Genomic DNA, 23,753 nt, shown 5'->3' on the forward strand with positions numbered 1-23,753 from the left:
ATTTAACAATTATCTCCGCTCCAGTAGATGAGTGGTCATCTGTTTAGCCTGGAATACCCCTTAAATCCAGACAGACCACCACATAACTTTACACTGATAATGACGATAATGACCTCATTGGACGCCAGTAATGTCGCAACATCAAACTTGCACACAAAATATAAATACAATAATGAGGACTTAAAACAAAATTGCTCACCCCGCAAAGGAAAAAATAAATCCTGGAGTGATGACACCCTATGCATCAACCACATGATGGCTGCAGACAATCACCGGCCCCCGGGAAGCTGCCAGCATGTAAATCACATGTCAGCTGAGAGCGGCGATTGGCTGCAGCAGTCACATGAATGAACAATGTACTTGATGTGATCACTGTGGGGCCACCGGAGTGGTGAAACGATTAAAGGGCTTGTCCACCTTTGAGGCCACTTTTCTATTTACTTTAAGTGCTGAAATTACAGTCTTGTAAACCTGTGTAAGTAATGTAGCGTAAGTGGGGTAATATAGCCCCCCCATCACCATCTTCCCAGCGCCGCTGTGCTCCTCTTCTGGGCCACATGACTTCTATCCTGACTTGCCGGATCACTCAGATGTGTGTGTATAGGAGCCGGAAGACGCTTTTACAGTGCAGGTCTATGGAGCCTTGTTCTGTCTCATGTACACACCCAGTTTGAGCTGGCGTGACCCAGAAGAGGACCGGAGCGGCGCTGGGAACGGGGAAAGATGGTGATCAGCAAGTATATAAATACCCCTGAGCTGCACGGCATATACAGGTTTATGCAATAAAAAGTTTCATAGGTAAGCTTTTGTTTAAATGCATGATATTTCACCAACAAATATATGGAATGAATGAAAAATATAAATATCAGCAACTTCCTTAAAATCCCAAATGGCCCCTTTAAAGGGAGTCACCAGGCTTTTGCCACCTAAATCGCAGAGCATCATAATGTAGAGACAGAGACCCTGATGATGTAATGTGTCACTTCCTGGAGTTTTGATAATCTTCTGCTAATAAAACAGTAATTCTATCACTAAAGGACTAGTAAACCTGCTGCCAGGTAGTCCAACCCCACCCCCAACACTGATTGCCACCTTGTGGCCAATCAGTGGTGGGAGGTCTGGTTAAACAGAGCTCAGCATTTAAAGCACGGCAGCAGAGAAAACAGGGATTTTATCAAAAGGACAGCAAGCAACCCAGTAAGTGACACATTGCTGGAATCAGTGTCTTGGCCTCTACATCATGCTGCTGTCAGATTATATCACAAAAATCTGGTGATAGATTCCCTTTAATTAGCTCATAGAATTGAAGGTTTTTTTTCCAACACTGGATGAGTAATTTTTCTATAACGTGGATTAACAGAAGCAATAAAGTGGTAAACTGGTCAATACCAGGAGACGGCGAGCGAATGAACAGCACAAACACAGCCAACCCGCCTGTTAATGTTTTCCAGATGAACGTGTGTCGTCCACATAGCAGCGCAACATGTCTATAGTACAATATCACATCATAGGGGCAGCACAACAAGAACCAGCAAGGTCTACCCCCGAGAAGGAACCCGGAGATGTCAGACACCGGGAAGGGGCTCCTTGTTGCAGTGACCGACTAGGATAGACTCAAGGCCTTTAATAATCCACATATTGCAAGAACTTGATTTGTGCTTCTGCCCAGATTTTCGACACCACAACCAATGAGTGAAACCAATGTTTAACATAGGCGGCGTGTGTAGGAAATTGCTTTATGTACAGATGGGGTTACGGGTGAACTAATGGGGTTATCCAATGACTTTCAGAGGATAGTCCTCCTGCGGAAGGGACTGGTACCAATGACATTATGACTTGCACACCTGCCGAGACAAGTATAGGACAATCAGCGGGTTGTGACCAGGGATGTGGAGTCGGAGTCTGTATAAAACTGAACAACTCCTAAAATATATAAAAATTAGGTTCAATAGTTTAGCACAGGCTGTGCTGTTAATGTTATCATAAAAATTTTGGAAAGTTATGAAATGTCTGTTCTGTTCCTGATCTAAGGATCTCGGCTTTAGTTGAGATGAATCTGTGCTGCACTTTATGTATATGTTCAGTAGTGACCAGTGCTGTGGGGTCGGAGCGGAGATGAATCTGTGCTGCACTTTATGCACATGCTCAGTAGTGACCAGTGCTGTGGGGTCAGAGCTGAGATGAATCTGTGCTGCACTTTATGTATATGCTCAGTAGTGACCAGTGCTGTGGGGTCGGAGCTGAGATGAATCTGTGCTGCACTTTATGTACATGCTCAGTAGTGACCAGTGCTGTGGGGTCGGAGCGGAGATGAATCTGTGCTGCACTTTATGTACATGCTCAGTAGTGACCAATGCTGTGGGGTCGGAGCGGAGATGAATCTGTGCTGCACTTTATGCACATGCTCAGTAGTGACCAGTGCTGTGGAATAGGAGACAGGGAAATTGAGGGGTCAGAGTCTGTGGTTTAGCTTATAGACTCCACAGCCCTGGTTGTAACGTCATTGGCACCGATCCGCTCTGGATGTCGCTGAATAACCCCTTCAAACGGGACACATGTAACAGTTATGGGACCCCGTCTACCCACAGGTGACATCAGTGTGAGCTTACCAAAATCCAGCAACCTTGTTAAATCAATAAGGTGCCAATTTTGTTTTAAGTTACCTGACAGTATAAAATGCAATAAAAAAAAAAAAAGAAACGAACCTCAATTTACTTGCTAAACTTCTGCCACTCCGGTGGTGTCCGTGAGCCCTCGGCCAAACCAGTGACTGATGCAGACTGTGGCCTCAGCAGTCTTAAGGAACAGTCAGACTGCCATACAACCCGGACATGGTTTGCAACGCAATGCTCAGACTGGTAGGTGGCTTTCCCCCGATTCGAGCGTGACAGCATGTGTTTCTATGCAGATGGTGCGATTGGCAGACCCACTGGCCAGTCCGAGCATTGCGATCCCTGTCTGACTCCTCCCTTATGGCACACATGCCAGTGATCGGCTGCCGCTGTCTTGTGCATATGGACTGAAAGTCATTGATCCAGGGAGATAAAACACATACCAGCATATACCACCAGTGATGCAGCAGATATATATTAAAAAAAAAGGGAAATTATGATACCTTATTTTTTGCATCTGCTGTAGCTTGGAAACTTTTTAAATGTTGTTTGTTTCGGAAGCACCCCTTTTATTTACCTATTGGGCTGCAATGTAATGCTGGATACTCCTACAAAAATGAGGCTTCAGGTGTAGCCAGGCAGCCATATATATGACTCGTCTTCCTTTACTGCCAAGTAGTAAAATGTCAGTGTCCAGGCTCTCTCAATGCTCTCCATAGCAGTCAGCGACAATCCACAAGCAAGCAATTCCAAGCTAATGGCTGTCCATCCATACAGAATGGACCACTGTGCCCCAGACAGGAGGACAAAATAAGGACAGACAATCTAGGAGTCTGGCTGATCCCCCTGGGAGCAAGTATCTATCACTTTCAGTAATGAGTGTCTCCATTACTGGGGGTCCAGGTGTCCATCCAGCCCCGCGGCACCCAATGATCCATGGGGCAGACAGCACCAACAATATTAGTGTAAAGATGCAACAAGCGCAGAAGGCCTGCCACACTACGGCATTATCACAGCATGTTATTCTGAGTGTGCACCGCCTGTCTGATTACATCTGTATAGTCACGATTTCCACCAATACCTTATTTTTTAACCAACAAATTTGTCATCTGAACAAGCCGAAGCTGACAGATGGAAGACTGTGCGACTGAGGGATCAGGTTACACTGCATTTGTTTGTAGTCTGTTGCTATAGAGACACATTGCACAGAAGCTGCAGACACTAAACGGGTGGGAGACTCATAAGCAGGACAACCTGCAGACTGTTAATTACACAAATAATATATTTTTGGTGCAGTAATTAGGAAGGGGTTGTCTATGAGCGGACAACCCCTTCTTAATAGCTCCACAGCGCAGGAAAAAAAAAAAGCGAATGCTGCAGAATAGCAAAGGACGCAGCGTCCGCTGATCAGCTGCAGCAGTCACGTGACATGATGCCAATCCGGGAGGTTAAGTATTAAGATTTGTCTTTTTTTTTCTGCTCTGCGGAGCCGTTAGGAAAGGTGGGCTGCACTTTGCTTAACATTTTCTTTGGAAAACAAGTCAATGATTCTACTGAAAACAGCATTTGCGACACTATAGGATGAAACGTAAGAGGGGGTTATCCACTATCTGGACAGGCCCTTTTTAAATTAAGTAATCCCCCTTGTAAAATTAAAGTAAGAGTTATTCACCTTCCGTGCGGGCGCCGTTCGAGCGATATCTGCTGGGGTGTGCATGGCATTATTGTGCCAAGTGAGCCCTGCCGGTGGCCACTATTGGGCAGCACTTCTCTCGCTTCCTTTAGACAAAAGTCGGACATGCGGAAGACGCGAGATCGCAGCAGCCCAATAACAGCCGGTGATCGGCTGCAGGGCTCACACGGCATAACGATGACATGCAGACCTGGTGCCGACATTGCTGGAGGGGCGTATCTGTTATTTTTATTTTACAAGGGAGACTACTTCTTTTAAAAGAGGGGTTGTCCAGAAAATGGGCAATCCCTATAAAAGGGTATTTTGATCCCAGACAGTCATGACACATACAATACATATATCCCATGAAAGTTTAATCGCTATCCTGAGAACGGGGCCCCAGCTTGTGCTGCCCGACATGGAGAGGTGGCAGCTTATGTGCTCAGCGGCTCCAGACAGGACCCCTTTCTCAGGACAGATGGGCGGCCCAGCGATGAGACCCAAATCCATCACATTTTTCCTCTGGCTATGCCAGAAACAACTCCCCTTTAACCCCTTCCCGACATGTGACGGAATAGTACGTCACATGTCGGGACCCCCGCTTTGATGTGCGCTCCGGCGGTGAGCGCACATCAAAGTCGCGACATGTCAGCTGTTTTTTACAGCTGACATGTGCGCGCAATAGCGGCGGGTGAAATCGCGATCACCCGCCGCTATTAACTAGTTAAATGCCGCTGTCAAGCGCAGACAGCGGCATTTAACTACCGCATCCGGCCGTGCGGCCGGATATGAGCGCATCGCCGACCACCGTCACATGATCGGGGGTCGGCGATGCTCCTCCATTGTAACCATAGAGGTCCTTGAGACCTCTATGGTTACTGATCGCCGGTGGCTGTGAGCGCCACCCTGTGGTCGGCGCTCACAGCACATCGGCATTTCTGCTGTGTAGCAGCGATCTTATGATCGGTGCTGCATAGCAGAGCCGATCGCGTTGTGCCTGCTTCTAGCCTCCCATGGAGGCTATAGAAGCATGGCAAAAGTAAAAAAAAAAAGTTTTTAAAAATGTGAAAAAAATAAAAAAAATATAAAAGTCTAAATCACCCCCCTTTCGCCCCAATCAAAATAAATCAATAAAAAAAAAACCCAACCTACACATATTTGGTATCGCCGCATTCAGAATCGCCCGATCTATCAATAAAAAAAAAGCATTAACCTGATCGCTAAATGGCGTAATGAGAAAAAAATTCGAAACGCCAGATTTACGTTTTTTTGGTCGCCACGACATTGCATTAAAATGCAATAACGGGCGATCAAAAGAACGTATCTACACCAAAATGCTATCATTAAAAACACCAGCTCGGCACGCAAAAAATAAGCCCTCACCTGACCCCAGATCACGAAAAATGGAGACGCTACGAGTATCGGAAAATGGCGCAATTTTGTTTTGTTTTGTTTTTTGCAAAGTTTGGAATTTTTTTTCACCACTTAGGTGAAAAATAACCTAGTCATGTTAGGTGTCTATGAACTCGTAGTGACCTGGAGAATCATAATGGCAGGTCAGTTTTAGCATTTAGTGAACCTAGCAAAATAGGCAAGCAAAAAACAAGTGTGGGATTGCACTTTTTTTGCAATTTCACTGCACTTGGAATTTTTTTCCCGTTTTCTAGTACACGACATGCTAAAACCAATGATGTCGTTCAAAAGTACAACTCGTCCCGCAAAAAATAAGCCCTCACATGGCCAAATTGACGGAAAAATAAAAAAGTTATGGCTCTGGGAAGGAGGGGAGCGAAAAACGAAAACGGAAAAAGCTCCGGGGGTGAAGGGGTTAAGGACTGAGAACTTTACAGTTTGGTAGAAGCAGAGCTTACGTGAAGACCAGCTCCCGGCCAGACCTAGCGTGAATGGGGATGGATACATTTTCCTTTACCGCCACCGTACACCTAATCCTTACCCGTAATTCAGAACCATTTAACCAGAAGGTGGAACTAACGGGTATCACTCACCTTGTCTTTTTCATGAGGCAGTAAACATACTGGTGGCAGAGAGGCCAACGATTCCCACACTTGCTTGGCCTCCATCAGCTTGGAATTCAGCTTGTAGAGGGCCCCTTCCTTCGTTATTCTCCCATGGCCCAGCGCCCGCTTGATAGCAAGCCGTAACTGCTGGTGGAAAGCTGAAGATGGACTTGTATTCCCCCCATAGGTTGCCACCACATCCCTCTGACTACGCAGAAAGCGTTCAATGCTCTTCAGAGAAGAGCCCCCAGACTCGGAGAGCCCTTCTAGTGCCCTCCTCAAGAGTCGCTGCAAGTCTAAACCTTCTGGCCGACCTGGGTTCCTACCAGTCTTAGGTAGTGCCAGGCGGCCTGGGTTATCAGGGTCTTTGTAGGAGTTTTGCCCCTTGTTGGTAACCTTAAGTACTGTTCCATCTTTAACACTGAGTTCCAGCTGCTCCAAGACAGTGTGACGATCCAGGCCGTGTGATGTGGACACGGCGTTGCAGACACGCTCCTCTGACGGGCGCTGCTTCTGTTTCTTTACCTTCCTGATGGCCTCCAGGATCCATTGCGTATACAAAGGATTAGCCAGCTTCACCATGATGACTGTATATCCATAGAGGTTTAGCCCTGGTCCTGGAGGGAGGAAAGGAGGCTGGCGCTGCCCGGAGGCTGGATCACCATAGCACACACCAAGCTCCCCCTCAAGCCAACCTCACCAAAGTCCACCAGTCTTGGTACGGAGTGAGAACAACCTTGGAAAGTGTTAGTGTACAACACCAGAGACTGCGAACGATGACCAGTAGCAACGATCGGGTTATCAAACCTGAAAGAGAAAATAAAAGAAAGTGAGACACAAGATGGGACAGGTCACAAGCATCCCACAGAGCAGGCCCACCATATACATACACACACATCCCAGGTAATGAGGGACCCCATAGGCATCGGGTGTACACAACTAAGTGATTACTGCAACCAGGCAACGCTAAGGCTCAGTCTCAGGTAATTAGGCGGGGAGCAACCTGTGTGTCTGGAGATGGCCCATCTCACTTCTAATGACAGATGTCAGGGCAAAGAAGATTGAGCTGCTAGATTCAAACATGTATTCTCGTGGGAAGATAAGTCACTGCCAGGGGTGATGGCAGAGGCTTTGTCCTCTTTCTCCATCCAATCTATGGAAACTCTTAACTAAAAAGTCTCTCTCCCTTTACCCTCTAAGTGAAGCAAGTGATGTCTACACAAAGTCTAAGGATGGCCATATACATTAGACGTCTGTCGGCCATCTCGGCTAAGCACTCCTGTGTTCTCTATGAAAAAGTCACAGATTTATCTCCAGGAAAACAATGCAATCGACAGTCTGAAATCGGACATGCTGCTGATAACGAGATCCTGTATAGGGACTGATCAATCACCAGATGTTGTTTCTCCATCATTGTTCATCTGCCTGAGTGAGCGGCGAACAACTTGTTATATTGTCGATTGGCGCAAGTGAAGGAGCCCGGAAGACCTGGAATCGGCACATCAAAATGCACCAGAAAAGCACTGATTTTTATCCCCTTTTATTGAATACCTAAAGTTACAGTGAAAAGATGTACGTGATCCAATAAGAATCCCACATGTCACCAGCCTTATGCTATCCTAGACTCCGTCATACAATACTGCACAGGCCAAGCAATGACGCTCTGAGCCCCTCACACAGGAGCCGCCGGACAATGGTTACGACACCGGGGCTTCATCCAATATCGTCACGTGTACACAGATCTCTATAGAAGTCAATGGTGACAAACTGCAGGGGGCAGAATGGGGGAATCATAAAACGCAATCATCATGTCACAACATACTTGGCCATCTAACAAATACCATCATAGCACTGCTTTTATGTCATAGTCAGAAAACCCATTGGATGGTTGTTCATGTGCCGGGACCCCGGCAGGTTGATACCAGGGGGCAGAAGCTCTTAGCTCAGCTTTCTGCCCCTCCTCATATGGTGTACCTGCTTTCTATGGGTGAGGATCTCAGCATCAGGACCCCACTAATCAAAAGTCCTGACATGTCCAAAAGGGACGCTGCTTGGACCTGGCGCAACAGTCGGAGCCCTATGGATCCACTTAGCCTGTATGTCTGCAAATTTTCATAAACATCAAAGGGGCATTGACACCCAACATCAGGAGCACACTGCTCCTCAGCCTCCCGATGAGCGGCCTTGTGCTTCTGATGATTGACAGTTCTGAGCAGCAGCAGGGTCGTGCCCCTCGTCTGATCTGTGCACCCTCCTAAGCTGCTAAATGAGGAAGATTAGCCTCTGTAGCATCAGAGAAGAGTAGGGGGACCAGCACAAGCTTCATAGCAAAGCTTACAAGCCAGGAAACCCAGCCACTACTGACAGACTAGAGAAGTGGCCGGTAACCTAGGCAACGAGCAGTAAACTAAACAATTAATGGAATGATGATCCCTTTAAGCGAGGATCAATAATACCACTACAGAACCCATTTCTTGATATGGAGGGCGGCTCAGAACCAGGGGGCAGGATGACAGCCAGACCCATGAGCACGCGCCCCACAAGGATTAGTATAGGAGTTCAGGTGTCATTTGTGCTACAAAAAAAAAATAAAGGGAACCTGTCAATGAGAAGCTCCGCCCACTGGACTCCTAAGTCCACAAATCATACAGGAAATATCCGGCAGAAGGCAAGATAGCAAACTGATGACCAGGGTGCAAAAAATTTGGAAACACTGCAGATATTCCCACAAAGGCTCCCTGGATGATAGGTCCGCCATGCACAGGTGTAAAGCATGCAGCGAGTGTCTGGCAGGACATGCTGGGAGTTGTAGTGCAAGGTGTGCACAGAGCCAGGTGATTGGCCAGGACATGTCTGTGCCCCAGGACTGAGGACGGCGGCCATAGCCTGGAGGGCAGCAGTGTACAAGGTCCAGACATCCCGTGCTCTCCTCAGTCTGAGGCTTCACACGACGCCGGGCCCCTGCGCACCTGCCCGGGCATGAATTCTACGCGAGTCCCCGGCTTGCACAGGCGGCGTAGGCCTTAGGCCAGGGCCTGCCAAGAGGTCGGAAGGCGGCCCTGGGTGGAGTCAGGCGGTTACACAGTGATCCCCTGTGATCTAGGGATAAGCAGCGGTCAGGGACAAAGAGGAAAAAAATAAAATAGAGCTGTTCTCTTACCGGGAGTCCCAGGAGGCAGCAGCTACGGAGCGCGGAGACACCCCGGGCTGATGCGGCGGCCATCTTGAAAACTGAAACCCGGGGAGGTAAGGCGAAGCTGGGAACAGCGCGGAGGGCGAAGGTGTTCGTGAACGGAACAGCGCGGAGGGAGGATAGAGAGGTGAATGGAAGCGTGCGGAGGGCGGTGAGAACAGAAACTAGAACAGCGCGGAAGGAGAGACACGGAACAGCCAGAACAGGGGGCGGAGATGTTGTGTGGATGTCACTTTGTGGGCGTTGCCTCAGTCCTGGCAACGGATCTCTGCTATGAGATGGGAGGAGCCGCGAGTAGAGTAGGTCAGGGAGGGAACCAGTGAGGGAACAGCAGCCGACGCCGGGTGCTGATTGGCTGCATGACGCCATCGGTAGGCGGGGCTGTGATGTTGTTGTTGGAGGGATTCAGTGAGTCAGAGAGGGAGGGGCGGACGTGAGTGGAATAGCGCGGAGAAGAGCGGTCAGGGGGAAAAGGCGCTTGGGGTAGCGGGCGAGACCACGTGATCGAGTGAGGGCAGCGCCGCGTGCCGCCATCTTAGTTGTGGTCATAACAAAGGACGTTCATCTTGTTAACCCTTTCCGTGCCCCGTGCTTTGCGTTACCCCACATAACCCCTCCCTTCATGCATATGCAACACTATTATTAATATTAGGATGCAAACGAGGTGTATTTGCATATCAGCGAGGGGAATAATCAGAGGAGTGGGGGGGTTGTCAGGATTGACGGCATTTGGAGAAGTAGTCATCCATTATCCAGTCGTGACTTAGCCACGTAGTCATAGCCCAGGAGGGCTGTCTATGTACAGGGAAGGGGGGGCACTATAAGTCCCAGCAGTCACTGTCAGCTGTAGGTCGTCGATACGTTAGAAACATTTGGGGTCTTATTCGCCGCGGACGATAATAATTAGTGAGAAATCGCCTATAATTAGCGTTCTTACTCGTTTCCATGGTAACAAAACAGCGGCTTGCAGCTGAGGGTACAGATAAGCGTTGGTATAATGGGGCCGGTCACGTCAGCACCGCGGAGGGTGCGGGAGCTGCCTAATATGACAGGGTTATACAGAGACCCCCGTGGCCCCCTCTTCGCTTTCCAAAAGCGATACCTTTTTCATCTTTTTGCTCAATGGCGTTGTGCCAAGGCTTGTTTGCTGTGATGCTGTGTTATTCGATGGGACAGGTTCCCTTTAAGAGGTTGTAACGTGAAAAATGGGTAAAAACGGGCGACTTTGCAGTTTCTTGTTCTCAAGAAGATGGGAATTATTTTATTGTGTACGGGTGGTTACCCAGGTTACCGGCCACCACTGCTGTTTATCAGCAGCGGCCCGGCCAGTATACCAGGTGCGGGGCGTGGTGCCCTTTTTTGCTGCTCTGAAGCTGAGGAGATAGTCAGACAGCCATATTACTGGGACGGGGATCACAACGTGACACTCGGACTGGCCGGTGGCTCTCCCAACAGGAACATGACCGCATGTATTTCTATGCCGCTGCCGGGAGAGCCGCCGGCCAGTCCGAGTGTCACGTTGTGATCCCCGTCCCAGTAATATGGCCATCCTCATGGGAGAGGTGAACTTGCAAAGAGAACTTCTTGTGGTGAACTTCCCAAAAAACTGAAAGCTCAATAAAACATGGTGGCTCAGTGGTTAGCACTGTATGGTGGCTCAGTGGTTAGCACTGCAACCCTGCAGCGCTGGGGTCCTGGGTTCAAATCCCACCAAGGACAACATCTGTTTGCTCCCAAGAAATACTGATAGGGAATGTACGGTAGATTGTGAGCCCCAATGGGGACAGTGATGATGTCTGTAAAGCGCTGTGCATTTATTGGCGCCATATAAGTGAGTAAAATAAATAAAGCGTTAACAGGAATATATAAAGGTATGTTTACCCAGTGTTTTTGGAGAAGAAAATCTTCACATTTTTGTCTAGTTTTTTAGAAGGATTCTGGAGTTTCCGCTCCAAATAACACAACAAAAAACTCAGTGTGCACATACCCCAAAGCTAGGTTCAAACAGGTAATATAGAGGTGGCTTGTGAAGCTGGTCTGCTGCAAAATCCACATCAAAAATCATTTTGAATCCTCTTTCTACGCATTTAAATGGACAATCCTCTTTTGCTGCGTATACAGTAATTTTTGAGGGAGTTTTTTTTCTTCCTGAGAAGGTCTTGAGACGTCTCTTCGAGGCAGATCAGTTTTGGAATCGGCTTCAAACTTGACACTGTCCATTCAAAAGGCTGCAAAACAACACATACAGTAGTAAAAAAAAAAAACTTTAGGAAAATTAAAAAAGGAGCTTTTCCTAAAAAGGATTCCTGTTTAAAAACATTGTGCCCGATTTATCATAAGTTTCATGCCAGAATTTTGAAAAGTCGCAATATTTAGGTACAACCCAGAACTGTTTTTCATCTGCTCCAAATTCTTTGAATTTGCTCCTTTTACAAAAGTCTCTTTTATACGTGTTCGCCTCTTTATTTTTTATGTTTGCCATTATGGGCAGGGTTTGGGATCTCTAGACGATTTTGGCTAATCCATCAATCTAAAACTTTTTAAGTGCACAAATTTGGTTGCTTTATATGCTCAAATTTGGGAAAATCTCAGTGGAACATGCGCCTTTTTGCACTAAAAAGTCACAAAAAAAGGTTAAAGGCAAAAATCAAGAGCTTTTTTTTTATATTGCACAAAATTCATGAACCGCCCGCATCGTTTTGAAAAATGTGGCGCACAAAAGCGTCAAAGAAATCCACAAGACATAAAAAAAAAGAAAAAAGAGGCTTAAAAAACAATATGTAAGAATAATAATGATAAAAAAAAGTTATGCAAAAGTTGCCTGGAAACGTAATAGAAAGTCACACGTCCCTAGAGAGGAGTGAGAGCAGCCGCAGCTCTGACTTCCTCCGAATGTCATTTACGCCCATAGGGGAGGAGAGTAAAGTGGCTGCTGATTGGCTGCAGGGCTCGCGGAGAGCCAGTGGAACGGGATCGGAACCGGAGGTGAGTAGAGAGTTATAAGGGGGGAGCATAGTGATTGAGAACATTCATTGCCAAATATAATATCCAAAAAAACTAAGCCCTTGTAACTAGAGAAGACGAGGTTGCAAAAAGGGACAAAACTACAATGTCGTAAAGGGGTTGAACGAAATCGAGAATTAAAGAATTAAAAAAAAAAAACAAAAACTAGTTTTTTGTATTCACTATTTTTTCTCTAGTTTGATTCTATTTTTTGTTGCATTGTCGGTGTTATTTGATCTATTTGGGAACACAAATTCTCGGGGAATCGTCGTTGTCATAACGGTCACGGAGTTGGAAGAGATTCTCAGTGATACGTACGGGTGCAGCCCATCAGCAGCTGCGGAGAGAGGAGGCAGCTGTGCGTCCATCTGTGGTGCCTGCTACATAGGCAGCCTCCTGGGTGAACCCAGTGGTGCCACCTGCTGCCTTTTTGTAGCTGGTTGTGTGGGTGAATACCGTCCCCGCTAACTTTATTTATGGCGTTCTTTAAACCCTTCACTAACGGGCAAATTTTTGTTTCCGCACTTTTATTCTTTCCTCCTTTCAAGAAGTCATCATTTCTTATTTGTCCAACCTAGCCTTACGCGGACTTGTTTTTTTTTGGCAGGATGACTTGTAGTTTTGAATTACACCGATCGCTTTCTCATATAATGTATTGAAAAATAGGAAAAAAAATCTAAGAAATATAAAAATTGCAATTCCTTCATTTTTTTGGTTTGTTTGCTTTCATTGTGACTTGACAATATGATTAAAAAATAACTTGATGACATGATTCATCGGGTGAGTATGATCACGATGATACCATACATACATATATATACAGGGTGGTCCAAAAGTAGGTGGACAGTATGTGTAATAGGGTTATGAAGGGGGAGATTTATCAAACATGTTTTTTGGGGTTCAAAGTTCTCACCACACATCTAGATAAGTTTCTTGGGGGGGGGGGTCTAGTTTCCAAAATGGGGTCACTTGTGGGGGGTTTCTACTGTTTAGGTACATCAGGGGCTTGGCAAACGCAACATGATGCCCGCAGACCATTGTATCAAAATCTGCATTCCAAAACGTCACTACTTCTCTTCTGAGCTCTGCCGTGCGCCCAAAAAGTAGTTTACCCCCCTATGTGGGGTATTGGAGTACTCAGGACAAACTGGACAACAACTTTTGCGATCCATTTTCTCCTTTTACCCTTGGGAAAATTAAAAAAAAATTGTTGCTAAAAGATCATTTTTGTGACTAAAAAATTAAATGTTTATTTTTTTCTTCCATGTTGCTTCTGCTGCTGTGAAACACCTGAAGGGTTAATAATCGTCTTGAATGTGGTTTTGAGCACCTTAAGGGGTGCAGTTTTTAGAATGGTGTCACTTTTGGGTATTTTCAGCCATGAATTGACTTCAAATGTGAGGTGGTCCCTAAAAAATGGTTTTGTAAATGTTGTTGGAAAAATGAGAAATCGCTGGTCAACTTTTAACCCTTATAACTTCCTGGCAAAAAAAAAAATTGTTTCCAAAATTGTGCTGATAAAAGTTGACATGCGGGAAATGTTATTTATTAACTATTTTGTGTCACAAAAATCTCTGGTTTAACAGAATAAAAATTCAAAATAAATAATAAATCAAAATAAATGTCATTATTTTCTGTCCACCTACTTTTGGACCACCCTGTATATATACAGTGGGTACGGAAAGTATTCAGACCCCTTTACAGTTTTCACTCTGTTTCACTGCAGCCATTTGGTAAATTCAAAAAAGTTCATTTTATTCTCATTAATGTCCACTCTGCACCCCATCTTGACTGAAAAAAAAACAGAAATGTAGAAATTTTTGCAAATGTAATAAAAAAGAAAAAACTGAAATATCACATGGTCATAAGTATTCAGACCCTTTGCTCAGTATTGAGTAGAAGCATCCCTTTGAGCTAGTACAGCCACGAGTCTTCTTGGGATTGATGCTACAAGTTTTTCACACCTGGATTTGGGGATCCTCTGCCATTCTTGCTTGCAGATTCTCTCCAGTTCCGTCAGGTTGGATGGTGAACATGGTGGACAGCCATATTCAGATCTCTCCAGAGATGCTCAGTTGGGTTTAGGTCAGGGCTCTGACTGGGCCAGTCAAGAATGGTCACAGAGTTGTTCTGAAGCCACTCCTTTGTTATTTTAGCTGTGTGCTTAGGGTCTCACAACTTTCCATAAGCAGGAACGGGTCGAATGCTCTCCGGCTCTATTGATGATGTGCCATGGAAACCAGAAGGACCGTTTCAACAGACTGATCACACAGGATGAAAGCTGGGTCCATTACTGTGATCCTGAGACTAAAGTCCAGTCAATGCAATTGAAGTATTATGACTCACTGCCTCCAAAGAAGGCACGTGTCCAACACTCGGCAGGCAAGGTCATGCTCACAGTATTTTGGAACCAGCAGTGAGTAGCATTGATGGATTTTGGAGCAAAGGGTACCATGATCACTAGGGCATACTATGCTTCACTGCTGCGGAAATTGCGGGAGGCCATCAAAACCAAGATATGTGGCATACTCACCAAAGATGTCCGCCTTCTGCAAGACTGTGTACCAGTTCACAACTCACATGTTGCCCAAATGGAAGAATGCTCCTGTGGCTCTGAAATTCTACTGCATCCCCCTTATTCACCCGACCTCGCACCATCGGACTTCCACCTCTTTCCAACAATGAAGTTATTTTTGAAGGGCAAGCCTTTTCCAGATGATGTGACTTCTGTTGACTTCTACAAGCGATGTGTTTGCAGTTGCTTAAAGAGATGAGAGAAGTGTGTGTCCCTAGGTGGCACCTATGTAGAGAAGGACTAATAATTTGGCAAAGTTTCATTGCTTTAAGTCCACAGGAAGTGGGTCAGGGGAAATCTTTATTGAACGTCCCTCGTATTAGTGATTGTCAAGTCTGTACCGCTTTACAGACATGAATTTTGCCTTTTTTTTTAGCTTTTTATGTTTGCATAGACGGTAGCTGTGTGGGTCTTTTTCCTCTTACAGGATGAGTTGGATTATTTTTTTTTGCCATACTTTATATTTTTTAACATAAAACCCAGTCAGTTGTCATTGCCATCGGCCCTCTAATAACCCGAAGTTTAAACTTAGTTCAGCCTTACACCTGAAAAAAAGGATGTTACATATGTTAGTGGAGTTTCAGTCCACAATCTTCATTCCTTTCCTCATTCTCAAGCATTTTAACCCTTTTGCAACTTTTGACGTACATGCGTCATCAGTGGCCTGTTTCAGGAGCTGGGCTAGTTCATGCTCTACTGAGCATGCATTGGTTTTCAATTCCGTCACATGCTCAGTTGATTCCTGTCACTGTTATTATTATTATTCTCAGTGCACAGTGGCTATGCGATCTCTCAGTGTTGAGACTTGTAGGGGCGGCGCTGGTCTCTGCTTGCTATTTCTTTAGTTACATGTGCAATGACAGTGCGCTCTGTTGCTGGCTCTTCACTTTTGATCAGAGCAGGCAAGAGAGTGCACTGTCACTGTGCATAGTAACAGGAATCTACTGAGGATCCATCCAAATTAAAAACTGGCACATGCTCAATAGAGCAGGGACTGGCCCATCCACTGGGATGGAGGTCACTAATGATGCTTAGTTTCAGGTAAGGTGCAGAGGTTGTGGTAGTGACCGGAGCCTCTGCCCCCTGATGAGGCTTTGTTTAAGTATACCAGCATGTACTGGGGATTTTCAAAGGAAGCATCATCAAAGAGAAAGTAGTAGAAAAAAAGTGTAGTAGCAGAAGGATTAGGAATTTTTAATGAATGTATTTTAGAGCAAAAATTAGATTATGATATTAAATAGAGCTTAGGATGAAAGTAAAATTTTAGTTTTGGAACACCCCTTTAAGGAAAGGGTTGTTATACTACAAGAACGATATGCAAATAATATGCTAACACAACCATCAGTAAAAGGTTGCTGTAATTTCCCGACATACCTTGCGGCACTATGTCAATCCACAGGACGGAAGGAAGTGACGTATCTTCTTTGAGCAACGTGGTCTCGTTGATGAGAGCAGATACCGTGTGTTGTAGAGTGAGTGCGCACTGCTCCCGGGGACACACTACTACTTTATTAGAAGATTATTCCCTGCCGCTCTTCATCTTCACCATCTACCATTGTCATACTGGTCCGTTCAAACTGGAGTGGAAATGTGGTCTTCTAAAAGTGCAGCGATGTTCCCAGGAGCCGCACTTATGGGAACATTTCTTGGTCTAGATGTCACAAATTATTGCGGGATCTCCTCTTAGTGCAGAGAGAGACCAGGAAGTGTTATCACATGTGCGGCTTCTGGGGACATCGCTGCACTTTATTAGAAGACCGCGAAACCACCCTTCACCAATGGGAAGTATATTATTACAGTTGTCTCTGCCGTTCTGCAGCTTCACTATATCACTATCACACTGGTCTTTACTCTGATCGGAGCATTTCCACTCCGATCAGAGCACAGACCACTGTGACAATGATAGTGAAGCTGAGGAGCGACAGGGAAAAATATTCTAATAAAGTAGCAATATGTTCAGAGGAGCAGCATGCTTTTGGTCTCTATGCATGCGCATTAGAAGCATGCGTGGTGCATAGGGATCAGTGAGAAGCTGTTACATCCACAAGATGGCAGCGTACTTCCATTGAAAAATAGGTACGTAAAACAAAGGTTTTTAGATGATTACTGACTTTCAAAGCTGCCTAAATTATATTTATGCAACCACATTATTTTAGTTTTGTAATTTTCTTTTTCCACCAGAACAGATTTCAGTTAATTTTTCATTTTCCACTCGAAGAGATTTCAGTATATTTTTCAATTGAATTTTCCCAGATTGTGAGTCACATTAAAAGTTCTGAAATGATTCTTCTTGGTATGATTTTTCTTACATGACAAAAACCTGGTATTCTAACAAGGGTGGATAACTTTCTGACATGGAGGCATCAGTCCTCAGTATTGTCCAGTGACCAGTGATTAAACAATAATATACAATTTCCCAGCTGCTGTTACAAGTAGATATAAATCTAACATTATAGGTACTATTGTCATTTATTCCTGAAAACATTAGTAATGTATGGTGTGGGTAGCTCACTTACAGTATAGCCATTTTTTTTATTTTCCTCTTTGGATGAACCATTCTTTTAAATTAATTGCCTGCAATTCAAATATTTGAGTGGAGGAACAGATTTACTTTATTTTGAATAACATCAGGAGGATAATAGAGGTTGCATGCAATAAAGAATTGACAGACGTGCTTTTCCTGTATACATCAGATTGGATTATGCCAACATCCTGCACAACAAATTGAATATTGAAAAATTAAATATTGCTCTTATAGTATTTGCAAGTGAGTTTAATATTGAAAGAATTTTGAATAAGATTATTCATAAACTGACATAGCTTACTTCCACTACCCTGCCAAATAATTAGCAAATTGTCTATGTATCTAAACGAGCACTGTACTTTGTCCATGGTGTGCTCCCCATCCTCACAGAAAACCTGCCTCTCCCCCAAAAAAAACAGGTTGGTATATGATGGGGCACAAGCCGTGCCCATGGCAGTGCCCTATTTCGGTAGAATTAATATTAGTCCTTGAATCCAAAAATAAATGTGTGTCAGAATGTATTGTAAAAGTTCCACAACTAGATTTGCAAATTTATATTTCCCAGTTCCTCGACCTCAGAAAGAAGCAAGGCGCCTCCAGAAGCAAGATGTATAATGGCTCTATATCAGCATCCATTGGATGAATTTGATTACACGGCATTCTAGCATACCTTTTTATTTCTTAATTGTCAAAATACATCAGTTTCATATTTTTCCACTGGCCAAATTACAACATTATCCCCCTTGTCTGCTACTTTAATAACCACATTGTTAGAGCTCTCATAGAATTGAGATCATATATGTTGTAGTGGTGTCAGGTTGTTTTTCTCCACAGATTTAAGGATGGATATGAGATCCTCGGTTGCCAATCTGGTGAAAATTTCTAATTGAGGGGAGATAGACAAGGAGGGAAAATTGGTAGAAATTGTAGACATTGCGTAGAATTGATCTAGGGAAAATACCTTGGGCCTCAGCTGCTTGTGTTTGTAGCAAAGCTCACTAATTAGCTGCTTACACAATATTTATTTCTTTTTGAACTACAACACACACATATATATATATATATATATATATATATATATATATATATACACTATTTAAGTTAGAGATTTGTTTCCACTGTCTATTCATCATATTGATTATGATGAATTAATTCATTTGTCCAGTATTGTTAAAATATGAAATTTTTACCATCATAATTACACTATACAATAATTATTAACAGACATTATTTTTTGCCAAAATTATTGTACTTTTGCACTTCGTTATCTAATTGTCATCTACTTTTGGCAGCATGGTGGCTCAGTGGTTAGCACTGCTGCCTTGCAGCGCTGGAGTCCTGGGATCTAATCCCACCCAGGACAACATCTGCAAAGAGTTTGTATGTTCTCTCCGTGTTTGCGTGGGTTTCCTCCGGGCACTCCCGTTTCCTCCCACATTTCAAAGACATACTGATAGGGAATTTAGATTGTGAGCCCCATCGGGGATAGCGATGATAATGTGTGCAAACTGTAAAGCGCTGCGGAATATGTTAGCGCTATATAAAAATAAAGATTATTATTATTATTATTACTTTTGCCTTTTTAATAACTCATAAATAATTACAACCTATACTCCTCACATTACTTGAATCATACTAAATAATAATGATTTTTAAAAATATTTTTTATTTATTATTTCTATAGCGCCACCAAATTCCACAGCACCTCACAATTCTAAAAATGTACCTCTTTTTAATTACTTTTATATTATAAGGACATAATATAAGTGAGTATCTTTTATAGCATACTTTTTGGAGGTTCATGATATAATTGTTTTGGGGTTTTTTTGCGTAATATCACTGTGTTTGGACATTGTGTAAAATGTAAAGAAAGAAGTAATGCAAGATTTGGAAGTCTCTTATAACCATATTTTATTCAGAACAGAACATAGAGCAGATCCGAAGGAAGACATTTTTACATTTCATCTGAAAAAATTACCCAATTTAGAAATTGATGGCAGCAACACATCTCCAAAATGTTGGGATATGGTAAACAAAAGGCTTGAATAGCAAGTGGTAATAATGAAAAACAACTGAAGGGTCAATTTTCAAATAAGACACATGACTGAGTATAAAAAGAGCATGTTGGAGAGGCAGAGTCTCTCAGAGACAAAGATGGTCAGAGGTTCTCCAATCTGTGAACGTAATTATTATTGAACAATTTCATAAAATGTTTCCTCACTGTAAAATTACAAAGTCTTCGAATATTCACCATCTACAGTACATAATATCATCAAAAAGTCAAGAGATTCTAGAGAAAGCCATGTGCACAAAGGAGAAGGCTGACGGTCAATATTGGATTCTCTTTATCTATGGGCCCAAGATCATATCTCAGTCTAAAAATTGTGCAAGAATTTCAGAAAAATGTTCCTCAAATTGCACAGACTTTGAATATCTCATAATCTACAGTAAATGATATTGCCAGATTCAGAGATTCTTAAGAAATTCATGGGCACAAAAGACAAGGGCATCAGTGAATATTGGATGCTTGGGATCTACGGGCCCTCAGGTGACACTGCAATAAAAATAGGCATAATTTGTTGTGCAAGTCACTACATTACCTCAGGAATACTTCCAGAAATCATTGTCTGTGACCACAGTTCGCTATGCAATCCACAAATGTAAGTGAAATCTCTATTGTGCAAAGAAGAAACCATACACATATGCAGATAATAGTTGAAAAAGGACAAATGTCCATAAAGTTAAACACAGCACTGGAAAAGGATAAAAGAAGAGTTATTTATACCACCACAATGCACGATGCAGTCCACCCTAGAAGAGCTATTCTTTCCCTCCTGACCCCAATTATCGATCCACTGGACTAAACATTCAGAAAATAACTTCATACATAAACATCATTATTTGTTATTTTCTGCTAAAAAAAAGCATCTAAGTCTTTTTTTGAAACCATCAACAGGTTCTCCAGAGGGAGGCTATTCCACAGATTGACCCTTTTTCAACATCAAGCGTAATTGTACGCCGATGTCAGACTCCCTCCCTTTGCTGTGGGCTGTATGACTGGTGACTTGAGCCTGTTTATAGGGTCTCTTAGATAACCCGGCTCTGTAGGTGTCACCGTGCCTCCTGGGTGTAGGTGCGGACAGGTAACCTGCAATTAGCTGTCCTACCAGTCTCGGAAATAAGGCGTAGAGGTCCTTACTCCCTCTGTGTTCCGGCTACTGGGATTTTGCGCCTCAGAAGGAGACAGCTTGAGCGGGGCTGGTCCCCTTCTGGTATCCTCTCCTTTGCTTCGACTTCCTTCACACTCGCTGCAATACAGTTCTGCCTTTCAATGTCTCTATCTGGGAGCTGCAGCTCTGAGGGCATGCACAGCTCCTTTAACCTTCCATCCTCCTCAGACTCTGGTCTGGAACGTTCTCCTTTCCCTACAGACTACCAGTTATATATATATTGGGAGTGACCTAATAGGAGCAGAAGCTCCCCCTGGTGGTCTGGAGTGTGAAATGTGCTGCATGTTTGTGATAACTGGATGCAGTTATCCTTCTTTGCCTCCAAATGTAGCATCACTCTCCCCGAGAGGAAAGCAATACCACTGCGATGACCAGGACCCTGGGGCGCTGCACTCCCCCCCTTTAAATCCAGTACTCCCAGACTGGGAAAATAAAACAATAGTTACAGGTTAGCAAAAGACATACAAAAAAACACACCAAAAACAGGCAGAGATGCTTACCTGTCTGAATAGGCCTCAATACAAATGCACAAGCAGGGTGCAGCGGACCCAAATAAAATAGCAAATGCACAGGTGCAATACCTAATGAAACAGCCAGCCTTCAATCAGGGTTTGGCCGTGTGGTACACCAATGCACTAAGATAAAAACTGTATGTGGCGTGTTCACACAAGGAATGCAAGCATGTTTAGCAAAAGACATACAAATTTTGGAAATGCTATAAAACAAATTAATACTGTATAAACTAGAGCTTCCCTTTATGGGAGGTGAGGACGCTTGAACGTTGCATTAACTTATTTACATTGTATGCGTACTTTCACGGATAGAGAACTTTAATAAACCAGTAAAATTATTAACTATGAAATGCGATGACCCTCACGGGTATACTATCTGTTAAGTGTAAAATCCTTATTCAAGTGCAAAGTTTTTCATCCAACCCCCGCGGGTTTACTATATCTTCTTCTGCTCATCAAAAGTACATCATCTTTAATTCGGTCTTGCTCATTACATTAACTCACTATCTGCTATGCAAAAATACAATTCTTCTAACATCTAGGGCACTATCAGACATCATCACTCTAGAAAAGTGCAACAAGTAAACATTCCCTTTAAGGGTTCAAACAATATTCAAGTCCTTTTGTTTTAATACTGAAGTAGTGCAAATGTATCAATCACATTAATGTTCAAGTCAATCAGTAATGTTGTAACAGCTGGAATGATGCGAGGGACCCGTCATTAACCCTCAACGTTGGCTTGGGCGGGCTACAAGGCGTGTATCCAGACCCAGAATCCTGCCGCACCAGACAGGTTTTTCTTCAGGTCTCTGGAAAACAAAACATTTCGAGCAACATTAGAAACAGTCTCTTTAGAAGCAGTCTCTTTAAAAGCTTCTTTTGTAAAACCTTTAAGAAGGTGCAAACTATTTACAGCAAAGTTCTGATCATGCACAGTCCATGATTCTCAGTTCCTTAAGGCAACTTGTGCAAAACGTGCAAAACATGGGATCCCTTTAAACAGGGGACCCCTTTAACCCCTTAACGACCTTTGACGCATACGCTGCGTCATGAAAGTCGGTGCCAAAACGACCTATGACGCAGCGTATGCGTCATGGAATGATCGCGTCCCTGCAGATCGGGTGAAGGGGTTAACTCCTATTTTACCCGATCTGCAGGGAGAGGGGGAGTGGTGCTTCAGCCCAGGGGGGGTGGCTTCACCCCCCCCGTGGCTACGATCGCTCTGATTGGCTGTTGAAAGTGAAACTGCCAATCAGAGCGATTTGTAATATTTCACCTAAAAAACTGGTGAAATATTACAATCCAGCCATGGCCGATGCTGCAATAACATCGGCCATGGCTGGAAATACTAAAGTGCCCCCCCCCACACCCACCGATCGCCCCCCCAGTGCTCCGTTAGTCCTCCGGTCCCCTCCGTCCGCCTGCCGGCTCCCCCGTCCTGCTGTCCGCTCCCTCCTTGCTCAGATCCCCCCCCCTGTGCTCCGATCACCCCCCCTGTGCTCCGATCCACCCCCCCACCACCCCTTCATACTTACCGATCCTCCCGGTGTCCGGCCGTCTCCTCCCTGGGCGCCGCCATCTTGGAAAATGGCGGGCGCATGCTCAGTGCGCCCGCCGAATCTGCCAGTCGGCAGATTCCTTACAGGTACATTTTGATCGCTGTGGTAGGTTCTATCACAGCGATCAAAATAAAAAAAATAATAAATAACCCCCCCCCCCCCTTTATCACCCCCATAGGGACAATAATAAAATAAAGAATTTTTTTTTTTTTTTTTTCCACTAGGGTTAGGGTTAGAACTAGGGTTAGAACTAGGGGTAGGGTTAGGGGTAGGGTTAGGGTTACGGGTAGGGTTAGGGGTAGGGTTATGGCATGTGCACACAGAGCGGATCGGCCGCGGATCCGCAGCGGATCGGCCGCGGATCCGCAGCGGATCGGCAGCGGATTGGCAGCGGATTGGCCGCGGATCCGCAGCGGATTGGCAGCGGATTGGCCGCGGATCCGCAGCGGATTGGCAGCGGATTGGCCGCGGATCCGCAGCGGATTGGCCGCTGCGAATTTGAAGCAGTTTTCCATCAGGTTTACAGTACCATGTACACCTAAGGAAAACCAAATCCGCTGTGCCCATGGTGCGGAAAATTCCGTGCAGAAACGCTGCGTTGTATTTTCCGCAGCATGTCAATTCTTTGTGCGGATTCCACAGCGTTTTACACCTGTTCCTCAATAGGAATCCGCAGGTGAAATCCGCACAAAAAAACACTGGAAATCTGCTGTAAATCCGCAGGTAAAACGCAGTGCCTTTTACCTGCAGATTTTTCAAAAATCGTGCGGAAAAATCTCACACGAATCCGCAACGTGGGCACATAGCCTTAGGGTTAGGGTTGGAATTAGAGTTAGGGTTGGAATTAGGGCTAGG

The 23,753-nt window shown here is 44.4% G+C and overlaps 1 protein-coding gene across 2 annotated transcripts in view; it reads right to left on the reverse strand.

Moving 5' to 3' along the window:
• Window positions 1-9,777, reverse strand: part of KAT6A (lysine acetyltransferase 6A) — a 33,409-nt gene extending 23,632 nt beyond the window's left edge. Inside the window, exons 1-2 of one of the 2 annotated variants that reach the window (XM_077262214.1) lie at window positions 9,463-9,777; window positions 6,291-7,109 (exon numbers count right to left, since the gene is read on the reverse strand). In XM_077262214.1, the coding sequence (XP_077118329.1) occupies window positions 6,291-6,884 (594 nt within the window). In that variant the 5' untranslated portion in view covers window positions 6,885-7,109; window positions 9,463-9,777. The remainder of the gene's footprint in view (window positions 1-6,290; window positions 7,110-9,462) is intronic. The other variant, XM_077262213.1, reaches the window with a different exon arrangement.
• Window positions 9,778-23,753: the final 13,976 nt, after the last annotated feature.

This window comes from Ranitomeya variabilis, chromosome 5 (assembly GCF_051348905.1).
Source record: "Ranitomeya variabilis isolate aRanVar5 chromosome 5, aRanVar5.hap1, whole genome shotgun sequence".
Taxonomy (NCBI): Eukaryota; Metazoa; Chordata; class Amphibia; order Anura; family Dendrobatidae; genus Ranitomeya; species Ranitomeya variabilis.